Source organism: Callospermophilus lateralis, chromosome 2, assembly GCF_048772815.1.
Source record: "Callospermophilus lateralis isolate mCalLat2 chromosome 2, mCalLat2.hap1, whole genome shotgun sequence".
Classification (NCBI taxonomy): Eukaryota; Metazoa; Chordata; class Mammalia; order Rodentia; family Sciuridae; genus Callospermophilus; species Callospermophilus lateralis.
In genome coordinates, this window is record NC_135306.1 from 209,528,132 (window position 1) to 209,551,896 (window position 23,765).

The 23,765-nt window shown below is 61.4% G+C and overlaps 1 protein-coding gene across 3 annotated transcripts in view; it reads right to left on the reverse strand.

The window, feature by feature from the left end:
* Positions 1–23,765, reverse strand: part of Kcnq1 (potassium voltage-gated channel subfamily Q member 1) — a 292,310-nt gene that overhangs the window by 231,372 nt on the left and 37,173 nt on the right. For all 3 annotated transcript variants that reach the window (XM_076844874.2, XM_076844873.2, XM_076844872.2), the window contains exon 2: positions 3,543–3,633. In XM_076844874.2, the coding sequence (XP_076700989.2) occupies positions 3,543–3,633 (91 nt within the window). The remainder of the gene's footprint in view (positions 1–3,542; positions 3,634–23,765) is intronic.

Genomic DNA, 23,765 nt, shown 5'->3' on the forward strand with positions numbered 1-23,765 from the left:
CAACAGCTCCAGGCAGCTCCCGGTGCCCCACACGGGGTGCCCCGGCCCGGGACGGCAGCCCTCCCCACCCTCGAGACCTGGGGCTCTGAAGCCAGCTGCCACCCCCCTCCTCCAGGCGTCCCGACTTGTGCTCCAGCTCGTCCACCTGGAGACTGCAGGCTGCAGGGTTCCCCTCCTGTAGGGCCCCAGCCAGGCTCCGCTCCTCACCCTGCCCTCCGGCCCCAGTACCCTGACCCTACAGAGCCTTTACTGCCTCCCAGGCATGCCCCATAGGGCCCCACCGACCTCCCGCTCGGCCCAGTGCTAGGCCATGGCTGCCTCCTTCCTAATGTCCCCCAATCCCCTATGGCTGTCACTCTGGCATTGGCCTCTGGACACGGTCAGCTCAACCCACCTGGAAGGGGCAACTCCCTAAGGCTGAAGTGAGGTGACACGGAGTGTAAATGTGACCAGGCCACGTGGCAGGCAGGGGGCTGTCTGTCACCTCCTCCATTTTACAGATGGGGAAATTAAGGCCCAGGAACACATACCCCCCGGGGGTATGCCGAGCAGGAAGCACCATGCTGGCAGGCGGGCAGGCAGGGCCAGGGGTCCCTGGGAGTGGTGAGGGAGGGGTGAGCCCCAGGCCGAGCATCACACCCTGCCCTCTGAAGAGCGAGCAGGTGTCCCGGGAGAAGTCAGCCCCGTAAGATGTCAGAGGGCCAGGCCCGGGCAGAGTGGGTGCAAAGGCCCAGAGGCAGCAGAGAACAAGAGGGGGGCCAGGGACAGGAAGAGGGTGCCTGAACAATGGCACCTGGGGGTCCACGAGAGAAGCTGGAGTTTACTCCAAATGCCACGGGAGCTTCTAGAATGATCAGGTTGCTTTAGAAAGCCTCCCCAGTGGGAGTGTGGGGAGGGGGCCTAGGGACACAGCCAGGGTCACTGCTCCCACAGGACGGAAAAGAGCCACTGCTTGGATGGGGGCTGCAGTGGGAGGGGGCTCTGCCGTGGGGAAGAGGAGCTGCTCCCCTGGCACCTGCCCAGAGAGGGTGGGAGGTGGGGACCGCACAGGCCCAGTGCTCAGTGGCTGCCAGCCTGGGGGCTCTGTGGAAAGGCAAGTGCAGTTCCAAGAGAGGCCACCAGGTGGCATGCAGGCTCCACAGATGTAGGGCCAGGTGGAAGGAGGCAGTGGCTCCTGGGCTCAAGTCACCCTAGGGGACCAAGGCTGACCACCCCAGATCCGAGGTAGCACAGGAGGAGCTGAATGCATCACACACGCATGGGCACACATGTGAACACATCACCATGGTTTAACACAACTACACGTGAAACACACCCATGTACACACACACAGCTGAACACTCACAGGCACACACCACACGGCAGGCAAGCGCACACTCATGAACAAGCTCGTGTACACAGGTGCACACAGCCTCCCACTCACACACCCAGATGCACACAGCTGTGCGTGAGCACACATGGCACATGCATACACGTGTGCACGCTGCCTCGCACATGGCACATGGGCACACAGTGTGCTCAGACGTGTACATTCACACACGCAGATGTGCACGTGCTCCTCTCCTGGGGAATCTTCCGCAGCCAGGCCCTTACAGCTGAGAACCGTGGGGAACCCTAGTCCCAGGCCCTCCAGGGCAAGTCCCAGGGCGGAGCACCGAAGACCCCATGGAGGGACCCGCAGGGGCCAGGCCTGGTGCACATGCCCTGTGGCCGACATACCTCCCTGCACAGTGACCCATGCTGTCCTGTGAAACACGGCCAGCAGCTCAGCCAGCGCTCACGGACAGCTGGGTCCATGGGGGGTGAGGGATGCCAGGGTCCTGGGCAGGTGGCACGGGGCAGGAAGTAGCCTGGAGCGGGAAAGGAGAGACACAGCCTGACTGAGCACTGTGGGAGGTCCCTGTGTTCTGCAAAAGCCCGCGGCGAAACTGACACCCAAGGGAGACGTGGGACAAGCCCAACCGTCACACCCCATCACACAGGACTGGGGCTGGGGACAGTCCCCAACAGCAGGAAATGCCCATCCCCATGCCTGGTGGCTGGGTATTCCTCTGGATAAGCATGAAGTGACAGCAGGCCGCACACCCCACCCTTCCATGGTGCCCAGTAGGACTGGTGACAGCTGTACCCGCACAGGGGACTTCCATCCTAGAACCCAGGAACCGGAGGGAACCTGCTACATCAGTGACTAAGCACAGCAGAGTCCCAGCCAGGAAGCCGCACGCCAAGAACATCCCACAAAGCACGTCGCAAGAGAGGACCCTTCAGTGACAGCAGTCCCCAACTGCTCGTTGCCACCCATGTTATGAGGAATAACCCACAGCCACTGTCCCAGACCCATGGCCCCCACCACAAAGCTCCCAGAGACACGCACCAGAGGTGCCGGGCTCCCCGACCTAACTCAACAGGTGCCAAAGCTGGACCACTGGGAGGAGAAGACGAGCGGGAATGGCCAGGAAAGCCCTGCAGGGAAGGCCCTGCCCGCCCCCTGGGAGCCAGGCCTCGGCCTGGCCCTGGGAGGCCAAGGCGGAACCCCAGAGTGACTCTGCACTGGAATCTGGTTTTTAACAAAGGTGCACCTCAAGTCAGGTGGGAGAGATACTCTGGGATAGGAGCCGCTTTATTGGAGGCCAGGGGTCCCGCCTCACGAGAGTCCCAGTGGCCACACGCCACATGGATATACAACTGCCCGTAGGGGCACTGTGAGCCCCGAGCAGGGGACGCTGACCCATAACTCAGAATCCAGAACCGCTAAAGCCCAGGCAGACCTGCCTGCCTAAAATCAAGATAGGCACCACCTCTGGGCTGTCCAGGGTGACTCAGAGCCCAGCTGGACAGCCGTGGGGCCAGATGAGCCTGAGAGCTGGCCCGGCCAGCCCCAGGTAGCGGGCGGTGGAAAGCCCATCCTTGCTCCTTCTGCAGCTGCGGGGACAGCCCACAGCGAGAGGGCAGGTGTAACAGAGGTGCGGACTCAGTCCTGAGAGGCCCTGCCATGGCCCCCAGGCGGCTTCCTCGGGGACTCTCTGTCCCCCGGACACAGCTGGTCGCTCGAGAGCACCACCCTCAGCACCACACCAGCCGCGGGTCCCCATAGAGCCTGGGCCCAGCAGAGAGGGGTGAGCGGCCCTCTCGGCCCTGGCTCCAGGCTCTTGAATCCATGCCAGGGCAGGCCCCCTCCTGAGCAAGGGTCCTCCCAGGCCCCGTCCAGAGTTCATGGCCGGCTGGAGAGGAGGGACTCCTCATGTCCCACCGCAAGCACACGGGGCCTGCAGAGGTGGAGGGCCAGACCCAGTGCTCCGGAGTTTGGTCTCAGACTGCCTGGGCTCCTCTCTAGGGCTGGGGACAGGCCCCACACAGGGATGAGATGCCCCAGCCCTTACCCATAGAGGGACACGCCCAGGCCTTTGGCCGGGGCAGGCCGGGCTCCCAGCCCAGATGGCCCGCTCCAGCCCAGCACCAGGGGCGCCAGAAGCAGCCTCCTCTTTCCCAGAGCCAACCCCCAGGGCCACTGAGCCATCTGGAGGCCCCAGGCCCCTACATACCATCCAGAAGAGCATCCCTGTGGCCAGAGCGGCATACTGCTCGATGGTGGACAGCACGCTGAAAATGAGGCAGACCAGAACGATGAGGAAGCTGTAAGAGAGGAGGGCGCAGGGTCAGCACCCACCAGCCCCCCCAGCGCCCACCCAGCAGCAGCAGCTGAGGCATCCCCTGGGAGATCCCAGAGCGCTGCCAGAGCCCAGTCGTCCATCAGCTGTGAGTGGACACAGGAAATGCCAGGCCGTCAGGTGGACACCCTAGACCTGCCCAACACAGGAGGACCTCAAAATGCTGTGCCCAGCAAGCAGACCCCATGACCACCCATCACGTGCTCGTGTCCTGGATGGGCATGTCCACGGGGCACTGGTGGGCAAGAGGGCTCCCCTTTCAGCATGACCGACGTTCTGGACTCTCGGCACCCCTGAGCTCTGCCGGGCACGTGCTCTTCACCACGTGCCTGGGGTGCAGCTCTGTCTCCAGACGCCGTTTCCACAAACCCTTTCTGGACAAACTTCCCTGGCCCTACTGGCAGGACTCAGGGCCAGGCAGGGCGCCTGGTGGTCACAAGGAGAAGCAGGCCATCAGCTGGGGGCCCAAGGCCACGCCCTCAGAGCTCATCAAAGGAAAAGGAAGCGGAGTCTCGCCCAGGGCCAGCACCCAGGCTGCCCACGTGCCCTGGGACACACAGAACGCAGGCCACTTGTTCTAATCCGGTGGGAGCCACAAAGCTAAGGAGTCACCCCCTCCCACTAGTGAACCCCCAGGGTCCCTCTTCCACTGAGCTCAGTGTCCTTGTATGTCACCAGGCCAAGGAGGCCCCAGCCCTCCTCCTGCCTGGGGAGGGGCAGCCACTGAGATGTTCCAGGGGCTTTGAGGACTGCAAACACTTCACACGGGCTCTCAGGGGCAGGCAGAGGGTCAGAGGGGGCTGCCCCCGAGGTGCAGACCTTCTGCCCAGTACCAGGAGCCCAGGCCCCTCCCCTCCCTGAGCGCTCACTGCCCCTGTGGCTTTCAGTCCCCCACCCCACAGCAGCCAGGATGCCCCGCACCTCCTGCAGGCTCAGCCCTGCCGAATCTCCACCTGTCTCCCTCTGCCCAACACGTGCCCTGACCCTCAGAGGTCACAAATGGGTTTCCAGGGTCACAGGGACCTGGGCGTCTCCCCCAGACTCCTGTGGCTAAAACCACCCTTCCTGGCCTCTGCGGCCCCGAGACCCTCAGGACTGACCCACTGTCCCTGGTGGGCCATCTGTGGCACCTGCACAGCCACCTCCAGCCTGACCCCATCTCGACCACGCTGCCTGTCCCAGCCAGCCAACAAGTGGCCCTCTTGTCACCATGGTGGCCCTGCCCAGCGCAGCTCCCCCACCTTCTTGGCTAGTCTCAAGGGAGCCGGGTCAGCACCTCTGTGCCGGCTGCTGCCTACTGGGGGCCCACTTCAGGCTCCACGGGGAGGCCCCACTGCCCATGCAGAGGCCAGGCCATCCTCTGAGCCCACCCTCCCAAGAGTCACTGCTGAGACCTGGTGCCTGTCCTCCAGCCCGGCCTGTGGGTGTCCTGAGAGCTGGTGACTAGACACAGCCTGGGGCACAGCAGTACTCAGCACCAGCACCTGACCCCTGAGCACCTTGCCCTGCCTCTGCCCCTCCCGCTGACCCTGCCTCTGTCCCCACGGCTACCACCCTGTCTCTTGGCACATGACAGCCCCAGTTCAGCCCAGACCCCAGTCTGACCCCAGTCCCTCAGCCCCAGGACCCCTGCCCCTCCTCGGGCCTTGCCTCCCACCACCAGCCCCTCACAGGTGGGGTTCTGGCTGCATCAGGTCTCAGGGTGCTGGCACACGTGGCCTCCCGACAGGGACTCTGCACCTCCATCTCCACACAGCTCAGCTCCAAGGAACCTCCCTGCCTAGCGCGATGGGGTGTCTGGTCCTCCCAGGCCCCTCCTGGTGCTCCCCTGGGCCCAGCAGCCCCTGCGCTGTGACTTCCCATGCCCTCTGCTGTCCCCCAGACCATGACCCACACTGCAGCCAGGTCTCATGGAGCCCCCAGAGGGGTGAATAAGGGCACAGCCCTTTCCTGAGCAAGCGTTGGCTCTCGTGGGCACCGGGCAAACCCTGGCACAGGGAGCCTATTCTTCCCGCCATCCTGCACGGAGTTTGCCTCCCACTACACAAACCAAAGCTCCTTTCAGGCCTGCAGAGGGGCTGCGTGAGCTCCTGGCCTCCCAGGAGCAGTGGACCAGCTGCTCCTCTGGGGCTTGGGCCACCCTGGCCCTGCAGGCCACTGTGCCCTGACTCACAGCTCCAGGGAAGTGGGACGGGCCCAGCAGCTCAGCCAAGAGCAAGCAGAGAAGGGGCTGCTGGGGGGCAGAAGGTGCTCAGCTGGCCCTCTCCCCAGCCCACCGGGCACCCAATAGGACACAGCACTCACCAGCTGCCCCTGCACAGCCATGCGGCCCTGGCAGCTCCCCGGCCGGGTTTCCCCTCCACATAAGTCAGAGCCCCGTCACAGAGCTGTGGAGGGTGGTGTCACCAGAGGTCCCCCCGGGGACTTGGTGCCAGGAACGGGCCCGCGGCCTCCCGAGGCTTTGACAGAGCCCTGAAGCTCCTGCAGCGTGAGCATGGGAAGACGCAGCAGAGCCCCTTGGGGCCACCAGCCAGGACCCCCGACCAGCACCTGCCCACGCTCTGCCAACAGTGACATGCACCCAGGAGAGCCCCGCAGCCTGGGGTAATCAAGAGGCTATCTCAGGACGATGAGCGTCCCAGGGCTCCCAAGTCATAAGCTCAAGACAAATGGGTGACAAGCTGCGTGGCTTGTCACAAACTTTGACTTTTCCTGCTGTCAGGGTGACAGCATCCACTGCTGCTGCCTGGAGGCGGTGGCTGGAGGGAAGCAGCAAGGCCGCTGGCTGGGGTCGGGCGTGGCCAGTCCAGGGCCCGGGGAAGGCTGGGAGCCTCGGGAACAGGCCGCAGGCACCAAGTGCCCCAGGGGACTTTGCAGCTGGGGGCCCTCCTGTGCCCTCCGAGGCTGCTACAGCAGGGGCTGAGTGAGCCTCGCCCAGGAGGGTCCAGCAGGGACGGCAGGACACAACACTGGCCCTGTGCACAATGGGAGGCAGGTGGGGCGTGAGGCGACCACAGGGTGGGGCCAGGGCTGGTGGGAGACGGCTCAGCCCAGCGGGAGAAGGTGAGCGGGACCAGGCCTGGCTCCAGGATGCCCTGCCTCGTGGCCCGCCGAGGAGCCCAGGGTTCAGAATGCCGTGCTAATCTGTCCCCACGTGCTGGGCTGCGTTTCAACCTCACCATATCCTGAAGGCTAAACAGTTCTTCAAATATTTGAATACACTGTGCTGGCCTGAGAAGAATTATATAACACAGTTTATTCTTTATCAACTCCAGATAAAACACACTTTATCTTATTTACCCCTTTATCTGTTCCTGTCCTGGGCGGAGCGGGGAGTCTCAGGGAGGCCTGGCCAGGGTTCCTGCCCTTGGTGAGCTCACAGGACCCAGGGCCCACCTGCACCCCTGCCTCTGGGGGGCGGCCACACCCCTCTGCCCCCCGTTCTGCATCCTGGAGCTCCAAGGTCAGGCTGTCCCAGGACACCCCCCAGGGGCTGGGAGACTGAGGCCCAGGGAAAGGAAGACACTGGCCCATGTTCTGGACTGGGGCTGCCCGCACCTGCACGCTGCCCGGCCCAGCTCCCAGCAGGTGCAGCGCTGTGGAGGGAGCAGTGGTTCCCAGGACAATGCCCCACTGTTCCCCTCGCGCTACATTGACCTGAGCAGCTGTGACCGCAGCGCCAGCTCTGAGGGACGTCAGCATGTTATCGGACATCACTTCAATATCTCCACAGCCAGGTGCCCTGGGAACACAGGAGAATGCGGGCGTCCTGCCAGGGCCTTGTAGAGGCCACAGTGGGAGGCACGTGGAGGGTGGGGGCCAGCTCCAGGGGCTGCAGACAGGCAGGGCCTAAAGCCACACGGAGACCCTCCACCACGTCCGATGTTCTGGGCCCTGCCTGGCACTTCCTCATAGGCTCGGCCAACTCAGGTGACCAGCCCAGTGAATCCAGCAGGTCCTGTCCAGGCCAGGCCCACTCTAGAGCACATCTCATCCACAGGGCCTGCTGGACTCGCTGCCCGCCACCCAACCTCATCTCCCTGGACCCCACCAGCTGCTGGCAGCTGACCATCAGGTAGCCTTGAGCAGGGGTTCCAGGTGAGAACACTCTTGGGGCGCTCCAGAGGACCCGGCTGCCACGTTCACGTATCTAATCTACCCAACACGGGAAAACGACGTGGGGGTTTTAAAGTTCTGTTAATCCAGGCAAGGGGTCATGCCCAAAGGACAAGAGGCTCGATAGACCCCGAGCCAGGCACAGGGACACTGTAGGATCCTTTCTCGGGAGGCCCCGGAGTGCAGAGAGACAAGGCAGCGGGGTGCAGGGACTGGAGGCTGCGGGGTTAGCGTTGACAGGGACCGAGTTCCAGGCTGGGGTGGTGCCGGCTGCACAGCAGGCTGAGGCCACCCAGCACCCGAGCTGTGCGCTCACCATGTCGAGATGGGGAGTCCGCCTTGTGTCTTTCACCACGATTAAAGAACACGTCCTGAAAGCAGAGCTGAACGCGAGGCGCTGCCCTGCAGCAGGGCAGCTGAAGTGTCTGCAGTGGACAGGGGCGGCTGGAACCCAGCAAGGTCCCAGGCCCCTGCTGGGAAGGGCGCTTCGCCAGGCAGACGAGGGTGATGGGCTTGTTAAGCTGGGCTAAAGCCAAAGACAGAGCAGGGCTCTGAGTGGACCACCTCAACGCCAGCGTCGAGCTTTAAGCCTGAGCTGCAGCTACGGCCTGTGTGCGTTTTTAAACAGAAGTCACTCTGGATGATTCCAAATGTCCCCCAACAAAGGCTGCCCAGGAAGGAGAGGCTGGGCTGAGGGAGCTGCAGGTGCACCTGGTTTGCTGCCCAAACATCCTCGTCTCCCCTGGACCCCACCAGCTGCTGGCTCCAGGGTAGGTGAGCTCAGGCCCATGGATGGACCCCACGATGCTGGACTCCCAGAGGAGCCAGCGGCCTCAGCCCTTGCCAGGGCTGTCCACGAGGGAATGAGCACATCAGAAGACTTGGAACAGCTGCCCACTGGGCTGTAGGGCAGGGCTGGAGCACACCGAGGCCCTACCTGCTCATCCCAGCAGGCCCTCTCCTGAAGGACGCACCTCAGTCCATGCTGAGGCCCAGAGGCGTGCCAGGGGTTGGCCCAGGGTCCCTCCCTGGAGCCCAACATGGACAGCATCACACCACCTCCCTGTGACTCAGAGCCCAGATGAGTCCCAGCAGGCCCAGGTCCCAGGCCACTCACTCCTCCATGGAAGCCCCTGGACTGGGGACCACGAGGCCTGGCCCTGTGGGAATGCTAAGGCTCCAAGACTGAAGGGACATGCCCAGGCCTCATGGACAGTGAGCCCGGGCCGGCCGGCTCCAGGGCTCCTGCCCTCAGAGCAGAAGTGCCCAACATTCCACCCATCTCCCTGATGCCTCCAGCTCAGGGCACGCGGGCACCTGGGGTCAGCTTGGCCATGCGGCCGTCTCCTCTGCTGTCAAGTCCTGTGGGTGTCTTTAGGGCACTGAATTCGGGACCCACCTGGGCAGTCCAGGACAACAGCTTCCTCAGGAGGGCCCCACCTGCACAGAGCTCTCCCTGTGTGAGGCAGGTTCGCAGGTGTCAGGGGGGAGCACCTGCCCTCCCCCCGGTGCCCCAGCTGGACATGGGGGTCTCACGTACTGCTGACCACAGTGTTATCAGCAGCTGTGGAATTCTTCACACTCAGGGCCAAGTGCCAGGCAAAGACAATGTGGGTGTCACAAATTTTAAATGCAGTTTGAAATATACCATTTCCTCTCCGTCTTCTCAAGATCCTTAACTGAATTGCATCTGCAAAAGCCCCTTGTGAATGAAGGTCACATCAACCTGCATCAGGGTCGGCCGGGATGGGCCTCAGTCACAGCAAGCAGAGGAGCTGGGGGACGGGGGTGGCCCACTGAGAGGCAGGCCAGTTGGGCTCACACACCTGGTTCTACATGCCACAGGGAGGGACACTTCCCATAGACCACACGGCCACTCACACCCAGCCCTGTGGCCGCCACACAAAACCCTGTCTATGTCCAGTGCCAATGTCCAGCCAGCCAGAGGCCACGGGGGATGTAGGGGAGCCCAGCACCCTGCTCTGGGGGCCCCAGCCTGATGAAGCCCGGCTTTGCAGTCCAGCTCAGGGATGTGGGCATGACCACCAGGTCCACCCACAGTGCCACCACTACTCCCCGTGCCCCACAGGCTCCAAAGTCTTTCATGGGGGGGCTCATCTGGCAAGTACATGGAGCCCCACTTCTGTGAATGGTCCCTGTAGGCTGGAAGGACAGACAGGAGGCCACTCCTCAGCAGGAGTGGTCTCCAAAGCCCCAAGTGTGCCTCTCTAGTAACATGGCTCTAGCCCCGGTGAGGGGGACAAGCTGTCCTTGCCTCTTGGAGCTCAGCAAACATTTCTCCTGAGAGGGACCCAGCTGGGAACCCCGAGAAAAGGGCCCTCTTCAGCCCTTCCCCAAAGCCCACACCCCTTCAGCTACCCACGGCAGGACCCCTGGGCAGCCAGAGCCACTCTGCAGAACACAGATTCCACCAGGCGGCTCACGGGTTCAAGACCCTCCAAGTGAAGACAGAGCCAGACCCTCCTCCTGGCCACGCCTGCCAGGCTCCCGGTAGCTCACCAGCCCCTGGGCACCTGCTGCTCCCCAATAAGTCAGGACCCCAGGCAGGGCCTGAGGGAGGCGTCCCTCTGAGAGCCCAGCACCAGGCCCGGGGCTCGGTGCGCGGAGTGTCTGCTGTGAGTGATGTCACATGGGGTGCAGGGTGCAGGGGTCTCAGGGCCAATGAGACAGGCCTCCGGGGCCGGGGAGTGAGAGCCCCGTGCCGTGCTCTGCCTGCCTGCCTGCCCCCCCTGTTTCTGTAGGCCTTTGAACTGGGCTGGGGCAGAGGACCATCCCAGATGGCAGGAGTGAGCAGGGTGGGCAGTGCCTGCTGGGCATGGCTCTGGGGCCTGGTCACCTACTGAGCCAGCCCTTCCTCCTCAGAGAAGCAGCTTCTCAGCTCCTGCCCCAGGGACCAGCTGCAGGGTGGGGCTGGTGACCTCCAGGGGAATGGGCCTCCACACCACCCGTCCTCTCCCCAGCGGGCGCCGAATGAGGAGCTGCTGCAGAGTCCAGCGAGGGACAGTGCTACTCCAGGCCATGAAGCAGGGAAGGCCACAACCAGGATTGAAGGGGACTCCAAATCCATCCTCTTCCTAGGCCTGTCCACCAGTTGGCTGGACAGGAACACCAGGGCTCCACCTTGGACTCTCCCTCCCTGGGCTCGTGGCCAATCCCGAGGTGCCCAGGACTCAATGTCACCCTGCACTGAGAGGGGGCAGGGTAAAGGCAGGGGCACCTCTTGGCACTGAGGGGACAGAGTGGGGACGGCGACACCTCTTGGCGTTGTCATGCTCCCTTAGGGCTCAGGAGTCTGCACCCGTCCCAGGCCACGCTCCAGGACGAGGTGGTGTCCCCCCGGCCTCTCCACCAAGCCTCTCCCCACTTGGTGACACACCCATAGCTCTGCCCATGTCCCCAGTCCCTTTCAGCACAGAGTCCCTGGAGTGTGGGCTGGGAACTGGGGGCACCTCCCAGCCGTCACTGCCGTCACAGCTGTGCCACCTGGGGGGCAGCCGGAGTGGGGGTCTTCACCATGCTATCCAAGCACACCAGACCTGGGGGTGCCAGAGGGACTGGGGTGGGGGCGCCCTCTTGGGCTGAACCAGAAGTTTTTCAGAAAGGGAGATGGGAGGTCAGAGATTAGAGGGGTCCGTCCACCCAGGAGCGTGCAGGGGAGGGGCAGGCCTCTGGCTCGGAGAGGCGACGTCTGAGGCTTGGCAGGCAGTGGCCTTGTGGGCAGCTCCTCAGCTGGGCATGTTCACGTCTGAATGAACTGGATTGACAACTACAGGTGGTGGGCCAGAGGGCAGACCCTGACTCAGTGACTCAGAACCCGTGGGCTCCAGAGGCAGGTGGTGTGCGCTCTCCCAGGACCCGCCACCTGCGGGTGCCACCTGCCACCCTGTCTGACCCTGGGGCCAGCCAGCAGGAGCCCCAGGCACTGCCCATCTCCAGGGCACCAAGCTTAGGCCAGGAGCTGGCAAACTCAGACAGCAGGAATGCCTGACCACAGGCTGGACTTCAAAACAGGATCCACAGCACCCCCAAGGAGCCCAGGCCCTGCTGGTCAGACCCAGGTGTGGGAAGGACAGGAACGCACCATGCAGCACCGGACCCCACTTCCCCCTCTCCACTCGGAACCTTGGCCCAGGCCTTGCTCAAGGGAGGAGAAGCTCAGAGAGCTCTGGGACCTGCCAGGTCCCAGGCACCAGCTCTCACCAGGAGAACGGGGCTCCAGGCAGCTGGCACAGGAGGCCTCGGGGAAAAGCACACCCCACAGGTGACTAGGAGCCATGGCGTCCTGGCCACCTGCCCTTCTGCAGGGGGTTGGGGAGGCCCAGCTAGGAGGCTGGAAGGTCCTGACCCCTGGGGTCCCTGCCGTCCAACTACACACACAGGGTAGCCAGAGTGTTCCGGAGGTGACCAGGAGGCCAGGAACAGGTCAGCACGGCTGCTCCCAGGGACCGAGGAGGCTGTGGGGAGCTCCTCCTGCAGGCGGGGCCACACGAAGCCCGCTGCAGGCCCCCGGCATGATAAGACACCCTCAGAGGGTATATTTAGAAGGTGCTGGAGAGCGAACCCAAGTGACCTCACAGACCTGGTCCTTATCTCACAAGGGCTCGCATCCTTCTGAAAGTCCTGTCCAGGATGCGGTGGGGGCGGGCTGGCTGTCCCAGCAGGCCAGATGACCTGTGCACACCCTCGCTGTCTCAGGGCCTCCCTGGGACTAAAGAGGGCACTGCTCAGGAGTCATGGTGGCCTCACTGGGCAAGACAGACACCCTGGAGCTACCTGAAGGGCATGGATCCTCGGGGCTCTGTCCTACTCAGAAAGTCCCTCCCCATGTCTAACCTGGGTCTTTCGAGATCCCGCAGGAGGAAGCCTACTGCCCCTCTCCAGGGGACATGAGGGACTCTGGCACACAGGGTGGCTGTGTGGCTGGTGAGCATCAGCTTCCTCATTAGGGAGTGGATGAAGCTGCCTGGCAGCGCCAGTGCTCAGTACAGGGCAGCCGCAGGGGCCAGCTCAGATGGGCCCCTGGCTGTGTGCGCCAGCCCCAGCCTCACCAGCCACGTCCTAGGAACAGAAAATCCCAGGCTCTCGGACCCAGGGACTCAGCGAGACACTGCCCAGCTCCAAGACCAGGCGGAGCAGGAAGCAGGAGCCAAGCAGCGGGTGTCCCCAGCCGAAGCTCACTGGGGCCCATAGCCTTCTGCAGCACAAAGCAAGGTGGGACAGGGTGGGGCTTACCCAGGAAGGCAGGCCTGGCACCAAGGGCAGCTCAGGGCCAGCAGGGTGGCCAGGAGTGACCTGCACACCCACAGGAGCCGGCAGTTGCCCCAGGTGTCCTGCCTGCCCCTTTAATCAGCTGGTGTGGGGCAAGGCCCCCACTCAGGGGACATCCCAGGCCCAAGCTGGGCAGGCTGCACTCCCTGTCGCCCCTGGGCCTCCTCCAGGCCTCCCCCACCCCCTCCCCTTGGAAGGAGCCCTCGGGGAGGGATTCCAGGGCTGTGGCCTGTCCAGGCGCAGGAACAGCACGCACAGTGTGCAGAGCCAAGGACGCGTTACCAGCGTGGAGTGGCCACATGGCCACAGCCTCCGTGGCTTCCCACCTGGCCAGTGAGCACCACAGGGGGCCCAGGAAGACGACAGCTCCCCACGAGCAGCTGGCCCCACGGGCAGCCACGCCTGGCCAAGCCCACTGCAGAGGGCCTCACACAGCCTAGGGCCACAGCTGTTCTCTGGACAGTCTGAGGCCGGCAAGGTGAAGGCCAGGCCCTGCCGGGGAACCCCCAAGCAAGGTTCTCCTCAGGGGCATCCGGGTGTCATTCAGCACCTCTCCACCTGCCGGGCAGCGATATTCCAGCAGATGGACATCTAGAGCTATAGCTGTCCAGTGGAGGTGGTCACCCTCACATGGTGGGGCCTCAGCCAATCAGTGGTCAGCATGGAGCTTCTCTGAGAAGCAGACTGACCCAGAAACCCTGCAGGAGCTCCGGCTCCTGCCCTGGAGTTCAGACCTGCCGCCCACCCTGTGGGCAGCTCCTTGAAGGCACCCCGGTCTGCACCAACATGAACCCGGGTTCCGTTTCCCAGGTCTTAATAGGCAGTGAGACGCCCCTTCTCAGGTGGAGAAACAGGCTCAAAAAGCCAAGATCCTGCTCAAAGCCAGCTCGCACGGATCCGCCTGATTCCAAATGCCCAGGATCCCCAGAGAACACACAGAGCCAGCACAGGTGCCCGTGAGGGGCAGGAGTCCCTCCCAGGGGCCAGAACCACACGTGCTCTGCGCCCACCTGACCTCTCTGTTGTTTTGAAGCAGCCGAGCTCAGCACAGGCTTGGCGAGTCTGGCAGGGCCTCCTGCTACAGAGGGGGAACCGAGGCCCAGGAGGTTGACCGTTGCCATGGCAAACCACTCGGGAGCAGCTGCAGGGCCCTTATGGTGCTGACGGCTCCAGTGGGCGCCAGGGACAAGCCAGCTCAAGTGCAGAGGGCCCCCAAGATGACTGCCCCACTTCACCCTCCAAGTCAGCACCAGCAGCCCCCGACCCGCCCGTGCAGGGCCTGGGCTAGTGGCGCCCCTGGAGCTGTGCGAGACAGCCCCCAGCCAGCCACGGCTCCTGGACAGGCCAGGCGGCCCACAGCCCACTTGAGGCCAGGTGGCGGGTGGCCACTGGTTTCACAGTTCTCTCCTTGGGGCCTCTCCCAGTGAATGGGCAGGGGCGGGGCCAGTCTCCTTCCTGGGTTGGGAACCTTGGTCCTCCTGAGCCCCTGCCCAGGACCAGCCACCACCCCAGGGCCAGGGCGCCAAAGCCCACAGTGAGGCTGTTCACCTAGGGCCCGGGCAAGGCCAGGCCTGGCAGTGCCCTCCACCGCCCGCTCAGGAAGGCCTCGGACAGGGCTGGGATGGTGCCCCTGCAGCTTCCTCTGTGGCCTTGGGACACCTCGCAGGAGGTGGGCTAGCAGGTTCTGGGCTGACCCCAGGACCCCAGCCCAGCTTGGCTTCAGGGACTTCCCTGGTCAGAAATGAGGACCCTGGGGTGGGGTGTAGAATGCTCCCGCCTGGGAGCGTCCCTGTCCCCAGCAGTCTCCAGACACCTTGATCCCCGCCCACCGACCCCGAGGACACGCCTGCTCGAGGGACCGGCTAGGTGCTGTCGTTCCAGGTGGCCGTGGGCCTGCTAGGGACACCACCGTCCTGCTGCGGACACCCCAAGCCCAGCCCCGATGCCTCTCTGGAGAGCTGCGGACACCCCTGGCCAACCTGGTCACACCCACGTCCGTCCCCACACCGGGTGGCTGCAGCCCCCCCAGCTCAGCCCTGCTATTCCCCGGCCAGGGGCGTGGCAGGAGCCCTGGCCATCAGGGCTGGCTGGGCCCCTTACCCCTGCCCACAGACCCCAGCCTGCGGCTCCTCCAGGGGGATGGCCCAGGGGCTGCTTCCCGGCCACCAGGCTCACTGCTAGGGTGGGCCTGACCTCAAGAAAGCCCGCCCCGTCCACTCCTGACTTCAGCTCAGCCAAAGGCTGCACGTGGCAGTAGCTGCAGGTGGACTCTGAGGCCAAGGCCAGGGCCTGGACGGAGGGAGGAGGGAGATGGGGTGACCAATGGCCACGCCTGGGCCCTGAGCTCAGGCTCCGAGCCACACCCCAGATTCAACTCCTCGGGGAGGTGGCAGGGACCAGGAGGACGCGGCACCCTGCCCCTGTAGTGGCCCCCTGGCCTCAGGTACTGAGAAGGAGCAGGGCAGCCCTGGGGCGTCTCCCACTCGGGAAGTCCAGGGGGAAGACAGGAGCTCTGTGGCCCAGGGCCCAGCAAGGGCACCTCTGGGCCCACCGAGCGCACGGCCCTGGGGTGGCAGACACCCAGCCCTGAGGTCTTGCAGGGTCCCTGGGATGAGACTCCGTCTCCCATGCTGAGCGCAGCGGGGGGGCACTTCTTCTTCCTCCAGCTGCAGGGAACAAACCCTCTCTTCCTGTGTGCTGCTCCCTGGGGCTGCCCAGGCCTGCACCATCCACCAGGGAACCAGGACTCCCTCTGCTGAGCCAGGCCTCCCCAGCCCTCCCTGCAGGCAGTGCCCCAGGACCCCAGGGCCCTCCTCCCAGGCCAGACTCTGTGGGCAACCACATGGAAGTCCCCAGCTCTGCTGGACCTCCTGTGGGGCCGCGGCCTGCCTGGCCTTCGCCACACCAGGAGCAGCTGGCAGGCCCGGCAGGAGGCAGTGGCTGATTTCGCCCTGGGCAGGGCGGGGCCTGCTGTCCCTCCCCCACGGCAGGTGCAGAGTTACCCAGGGCAGACACCACAGAGTGCCGTTTCTCAGCATCCTCTCTCCTGCCAGATGGTGGCCAGTTCTGGCTGCAGGGACAGGCTGGCCACTCTGCCCCAGCACCTGCGGCCCACGGCCAGGCAGAGGGAGAACTCCCAGGACACAGGGCAGCCGGCACTTGCCCAAAGTAGACCCCCACCCACCCAGATTTTGACCACAGAGGCCTGGCCCGGCTACTCTGGCCATGAGGGAAGTCACAGGAATCTACTGATGCAGCTGTCACCCCAGTGAGCCTTATAGCAGTCCCTGGTCTCAGAATAAATGCCCACTCCTGCTGCCTGCCCAGAGCCGCCTCCTTCAGTGTCGGCCATGAGAAGCCCAAGCCGTGACTCACCCAGCAGTTGTCCCAGTGCCCCAAACCCAGAAAGCCTTGGTATGAGCCAGACACAATGGCAAGTTCTAGGGATGTGGCAAAGGATGGCCAGATGCAGAGGATGGACAGTAAACCAGAAAGGAGGTGCACAGAGGAGCAAATGAGGGAAGACAGGCCGAGTCGCAGCGGGAGGCAGGCGAGGAGCCTGCACCCAGCAGACATCCAAGCTGCGCCCCGGAGAGCTGGGGAACATGTGTTCTAGGCAGAGAAAGCCGCATGTGCAAAGGCCCTGAGGCCTGGCTCCACATGTGCAAGGCTTGAGAGCAGTGTGGCAGGAGCAGAGCAAAGGATGAGCGAGAACCCGGGGTCAGTCAGGAAGGCCCAGGGCGGGCACCTCACTGGCCAAGGAGAGGTGTCCGAGAGCACAGCCACCTGGGACCCAGCAAGCTCAGGCTGGAATCTGCCGTCAACAAACAAAGCACCTGGCCTGGGCCTGGAGGCCCCCAACTGGGAGGAAGGGTAGACTCTATGGACACCCCCACCACCATGTGCTGCCTCCCCCAGGCCCAGAGCCACGGGCCAGGCCACCACGGACTGCAGCCTCCGCACTGTGACCAAAATCAGCCTCTCCTCCTTTCCATGTGGCAAAACCCTTGGGTTTTTGATGGAAAGCTGACTAACAGGCGCCCCCCAGCACCCACAGGGTGGGACTCACATCATCAGGCATGAGTTCAACGGGGGGCACCCCGGCCCCTGGCAAGTCCTGGTGACACAAGAGAGATAACGCCTCTGTCTCTTACAAGTTGATCTCCGCAGCCCTCGCCTGCCCTCCTGACGGGCACCTTCCACAGAGGAGACCAGACGGTCCTGGGTCCAGCCTCTGAGCAAGGCAGCCTCTGCACTCCCAGAGGTCTGGCCTCCCAGGCCTGTGGGCTGGGCAGTCATCCCCTGCCTGGCACGTGGACACCCACCTCTGCAGGGCGGCTGGTTGAGCTGCCTCCTCCCGGCTGCAGTCTCTAGGGACCCCTGAAGCCCAGCCCACTGAGGCAGGCTCCAGATGGAGGGATGGAGGTGAGGCTCGGGGCCGCAAGTCTTCTGAAGGCCCAGCCAAGCTGGGAACACCGTGTCCAGCAAGCCAGGGTTGCCCCGTGGGACTGCAGGGAGCCCTGAGGGACCCGGGTGCTGGTGAGCCTCAGACAGGCCTTCAGCAGCTGCGGCCTGCGACAGGGGGTTCCAGGGTGCAGAAGGGTGAGATGGCCCAGGACAGCCCTCTGAGGCCTTTCCAGGCGTCTGTGGCCAACAGATTGCTGGGCAGGGCCCTCGCGTCAGGCACAAGCCTGGGATCTGCCAACGCCCAGATCACACACTGACGCCCCAGAACACCGTCTAGAGGTCTAGAGGCCAATCCGTGTCCCCAGGGTTTTCCACACTAGGACCCCCCGACCTGGTCCAGGACGCCCACTCCCTGGGCCCCTTTCCGTGTGTAGCTGGGCTGCTTGGCCTTCTGTCCCCTCTGTGCCACTCACTCCCTGGGAGGCCCCTTCAGTGGCCAGCTCTCACGTGTCCATGCATGGACACCTCCCCTCCCAGAACCCTGCCCGGCTCTCCCTGGACTCACCCTGGGAGTCTCCCTGATTCCAGGCCTCTCACCGGGTGGTCTCAAGAATGCCCCCAACAACATGGCTCCTTGTCCTCAGGAATGGACACCTTCTCCCAGGGGGGACAAAGCCCTCTGCTTCTTCCTCCCTTCGTCCCCTCCTCCCCTGCCCCACCAGGCAATCTGCCCAGGAACCCTGGGGACTCTGGCAGGGGCCCCATGACCTCTGACCCTCAGAGCCAGCAGCATCCTCCTGATGGCCTCCCGCCCTGCCTCCTGTCCTCCATAGTCCCTGTCCCACAGAGGCCAGAGGAGCCCCCGAGGTGAGCAGGTAGGATGGACGTCTAAGGCCCTGAGGACTGTGGGTCGCCACGAGGGTGAAGCCCAGGCAGAGGGGCTAAATGCAGGGCCCTGACCCCCCTCAGGGACGCACGAGGCTCAGCCGGAGGCCACAGCGGAGAGGCCAGAAATGCCACCAGTTGAACCTTCAAAAACTTGTTTTGCAACTTGACACCAAAAACAAAGCCCTGGAGGATCAGTCCCATCATGTCCCAGAGGACGGTTCCCGCAACACGAGTGACTTAGACACGGAGGCCCAAGGACCAGACCAACAAGACACTAGCAGGAGGGGACAGGCCATTTGCAAAGACACGGCCTGCCTGACAGGAGAGTGAGCCCAGAGCCTGGCCCACGCCTGCCGTCCCCGCCGCTCGCAGGTGCCCTAGGGGTGGCAGATTCAAGGTCAGCCCGTGCAACTTAGCGACACCTGTCTAAAAATAAAGGTCTTCTAAAGTGACATGAAAAACGTTGGAGTTATTCATAATTACAGAAGTAGAGGTGAAACGCAGCTGTGGTCCACAAAACGTAGACCCTTGACGGCCCACGGGTGGAGCTGCAGGAGATGGCACTCACGCGGTGGGGTGGCACGGACCCACCACCCACCCGCAGGACCGCGCGCTCACCTTCAGGCCAGCACCCGCTCTGGGAAGGGACCCTGAAGGCACAACTCCCACCAGGCAGATGCAGCCTGTGCGAGGGTGCTCTGCCCTCGCTGCGGCAATGCAGCCACCGACACGTGACAGGCTGCACTCTGGGGACCCCTTGGCATTGCAGGGTGAGGCTGAAGAAGCGCGGCACTTCCACCCCATAAAGTCCGAGGAGGCTCTGAACAGAACATGGAAGATCTCAACAAGGGATGTGAGAGATCTATTAGGTGGGAAAAGCCATTCCAAAGAGCGTCTACGGCCCCTCAACAATGGCACTGGGAAACGGGGTGTCTGTGTGCCGGAGGAAGAGGCTGGGCCCCTTCCTCACAGCCCACACAAAGCCCCTCAGACGCAGTAGTGTCGAAACGTGGGACCCAAAGCTGTAGGACTCCTAGAAGGAAAGGGAGGGAGCATCGTGGCGCTGGGTCAGCGATGACCCTGGATGAGGCACCATGGGCAGCTGGACTTCGCGGAAGGGTTGAATGCCATGCATCAGAGGACAGGGCCAGCACAGGCAGGAGAGTGAGTCCCGTGCTGTCCACCCAGAGGCCCAGGAAGCACAGAAGAGGTGACCCAGACCAGGGAGCAGGTCAGCCGTACAACATCAGGAAGGCAGGGGGGCACGGGGGGGCACTCCACAGGCACCATGTGGACGTTCAGCACCTCCTGGCAGGCCACCAATTCACACTGAGCAGCAGCCTACAGAACTGTAGGAGAGGCAGTGCCCGTCGTGGGGGGCGGGGGGCAGCCCCCCCAACAACCCGAGGCCAGCCAGGCAGAAGGGAGCAAGAAACAGGACTTATGAGATGACCAGACACAGCAGGAACAGGGCGTGCCCCCCAACCACACAGGTGCCCCCGAGCGCACAGGGATGCTCATGGTTACGTCTCAACAGGTCCAGGAGACACAGGTCATATCAGAGTCCTCTCCAGCCACAGAGGGACAAAGTTAGCCGTCAACAACAGCAGGACCAGAGACTTGTGGAAATGGACCGACACATTTAAACCACCAGTGGATCACAGAAGGGGTCAGGAGAGAAGCCGGAGTGTAGCAGGATACCCATGAACAGAGACCTCAACCTGCAAAGAGGCAGCGGGATGCGGCGAAGGCGCCACGGGGAGGATTCATAGCTGCAACCTCAGCATAATAAACCCAGATCTCCAGCAAGACCTAACTTATAACCTAGGAAAAAGACGGCACATAAAACCCAAAGCTAGAGGTAAACAACCAAGACAACAGCAACCAAGATAAAGCAGAGGACGGAAAAACAGTGGAGACAATCAGTGAGACCAATTCACAAAGTGGGTCTAGAAAAAGACTCACATTATTAAACTTGGAAACATCACTTGACCAATTCTAGAGAAATAAAAGGGACTGTATTAAGAACATCTGAGAAGACCTATAACGAGTGATTTTGCTAACTAAACCCATCATCAAAACCTCCGGACAAAAACATGCCCTGGACTGGATGGTTTCATGGGGAATTCAACAAGCATTTAAGAAGGAACCCCATTACTACACACACACACACACACACACACACACACACACACAGTCATCAGCAAAATACTAGAAAACCAAGTTTAGCAGTATGTAAGAGGATTATATACCATAACCCAGTAAGATGTATTCCTGGAATGCAAGGATGGTTCAACACATGAAAACCAATCAGCACGATATCCCAGATTTAATAAGGTGAAGGAAAAACCCACAAGGTCATCCCAATTGTTACAGAAAAGAACTTGGACAAAATTCAACACACTTTCACGGTAACAACTCTTGACCAACTGGGAGTAAGAGGAAATGATTTCAACATAATAAAAGCCATAAATGAAAACCGCACAGTGAGCATCATGGTTAATGGTGAAAGATTGAAAGTGCTTCCTCTAAAATTAGGAGCAAAGATGCCTGCTTTTTACCTCTTCTATTCAACATAGTACTGGACGCTGTGGCCAGAGCAATTAGAGAATAAAAAGGAACAACAGACATTCCGAGAAAGAGAGAGCCGACGTCATCTCTGTCCTCGGTGATAAAACCCATTAGTGCTGAAAAATGAATCACACAAACTGAGAATACAAAGAGCAATACAGAGATCCATCCCACGTCTACACACTAACAACAACCTGAAAAGAACCTTAAGAAAACAGTTTCATTCACAAATAGTAGAAAAAAGAATAAGGCGCTTAGGAATTAACCAAGGGAAGTGAGACGGTTACACAATAAAAACTAAAACATACAGGAAGAAACTTAAAAAGACAAAAATAAATAGAAAAATGTACCATGTTCATGGATTGGAGGACTTAGTATTATGAGATGTCAACACTACCTAAAGTGATCTACAGACTCAAGGCAGTCTTTATCAAAATCCCAATGACTTTTTTTTTTTTACAGAAACTGAAAAAATCTTCTAAGATTCATATGGAATCTCAAGGAACTTCAAATAGTTTTTTAAAATCTTGAAAAAGAACAAAGTTGGAAACTTCATACTTTTTTTACTTCAAACTTATTACAAAACTATTTTAGTCAAATAGTGTGCTACTGGCATAGAGACAGACATGTAGACCAACAGAGCGGAACCGATGGCCCAGAAATAAACCCACACATAGATGGTCTAACCATTCTTGGTAAGAGTGCTGCGGCCGTTCAATGGGGAAAGGACAGTCTTTAACAAATGATACTGGGAAGACTGGACATTCAGTCTTCAAGAGAATGAAGCTAGACCCTCTCTTACACCACCTACAAAAATCAAATGTATCAAAGAAAGAAGAACAGAATCTATAGCAGCTCATTTCACAGTAGCTAAGCTATGGAACCGACCTAAGTGCCCTTCAACAGGTGAACGGATAAAGAAAGTGTGATACACACAACGGAATATTACTGAGGCATAAAGAAGAATAAAATTATGGCATTTGCTGATAAATGGATGGAACTGGACACTGTCGTGCTAAGTGAAATAAGCCAATCCCCAAACACCAAAAGCCAGATGTTTTCTCTGATATGCCGATGCTCACACACAATAGAGGGGGAGTGATTTTGTCTAATCATTGGATTAGACAAAGGGAAATGAAGGGAAGGGCGGGGGCTGGGACCAGGAAAGGCAGCAGAATGAATCCAACATCACTTTTCTATGTCCCTGCATGAACTCACGACCAGTGGAACTCCACATCACGCACCACACGATGGGATACCAGTTAGAATAGCTGCACTCTGGGCATGGGGGTCAGATACACTCTCCTGTCATGTATGTCCAAAATGAACAGATTTTAAGAATCACATGGATTAGAATGAGGAAAAAAGTACAGAGACATAATGCCTGTGTCATGGTTTAGACATGAGGTGTCCCCAAGAGCTCTCCCTGAGACCAGGCAGGACTTTCCAGAGGGGAGTGATCAGACCTGAGAGTCCTGATCTGATCTCTGGACCAGCCCACTGGTGTGGAAGAACTGGTGACCACAGGCAGGACGTGGTGGAGGGAGAGACCGGGGTATGGCCTGCTTCCTGTCACGCCCAGAGCTGCTTTCCTGCCACACCCTGTCACCACGCTCTGCCTTGCCCAGGGCCTGGGGCAATGGAGTCCCTGTCCACGGACTGCCCCCTCGGAAACCGTGAGCCCCAAACACCCTCCTGCTCCTCCTCTAACCGTTCTTTGGGCCACAGCAATGAAGATGCTGCCCCAGACACCTAGATGCAGACGCTACCAGGCTCTCGGGGAAAAGCATGGGCAGGATCTTGGTGACGTTGGATGTGACGATGATTTCCTCAATGGGCACCCGAGGTAGAGGCAGCCAGACAGACCCACTGACTCCGGGAAGCAGACACAGTGGGCCTCAAGACCCAGTTCCCACAGAGGGACGAGGCCACCCGGGTCGGGAGGACTCCCAGAAACCAGGCATCTGCCCAGGTCAGCGGATACGCAGAGGACTCCTAGACCTCCACCACAGCCCGTCACCTGGCCTGGGAGACGCCCCCCACGGCACACGGCAGGGCCACTGGGGAAGGCACGGGACCACTGTGACCCGGCCATCCCACTGCTGGGCAAAGGCCCCAAAGTACGGAAGCAGAGTGCCACAGACAGACCCGGCCACCTTTGCTCCTGGCAGCTCCAGCCACAGCCTCTACCCTGGGACAGCAACCGGCGTCCACCCAGAGGACGGGCAAGGGAGGCGCACAGGGTATACACCCGGGCATCCCGCATGCCCCGGAGGAGGGAGGTTCTGCCCCAGCTGCCTCCTGATGCCCCTGGCAGACAAGGTGGTCAGCCAGGGAAGTCGGTTGCCAGGAGACAGATTCCAATGACAGGACCCAAGGGGTCAGATCCACAGGGCAGGAGGCCCAACAGTGGGGCAGGGCTGCGGGGGCGGAGGGGTCGTGTGGTGGAACAGAGCTCCAGTCTGGGGACATGAGGAAGCTCTGGAGGTGGTGACAGCCGTACTGCAGGGAGTGTGCCCAGTGCCCCTGGACAAGGGTCTGAGATGACCAAGTCTACGTCATGTGTATTTTACCAGCATAAACCACCTCCAAAAGGCTTGCACTGGGTGCTTCTCTTGGGCAGAGAAGAGGAGGTCCCTGGACAGGCACGCGCTCGTGTGTGAGAGCCGGAGACCTGCTGAAGAGACTGCCCAGCCAGTGCCGGGAGGGCAGGAGGGGCGGCAGGGGAGAAGCAGCTGGGCGCTAGGACACTCTCTAGACCCTTCACACCCCAAGGAAGCGAGGACTGAGGGAGTCGGGACGGGGCGCCCAACCTCCCTCGCATGC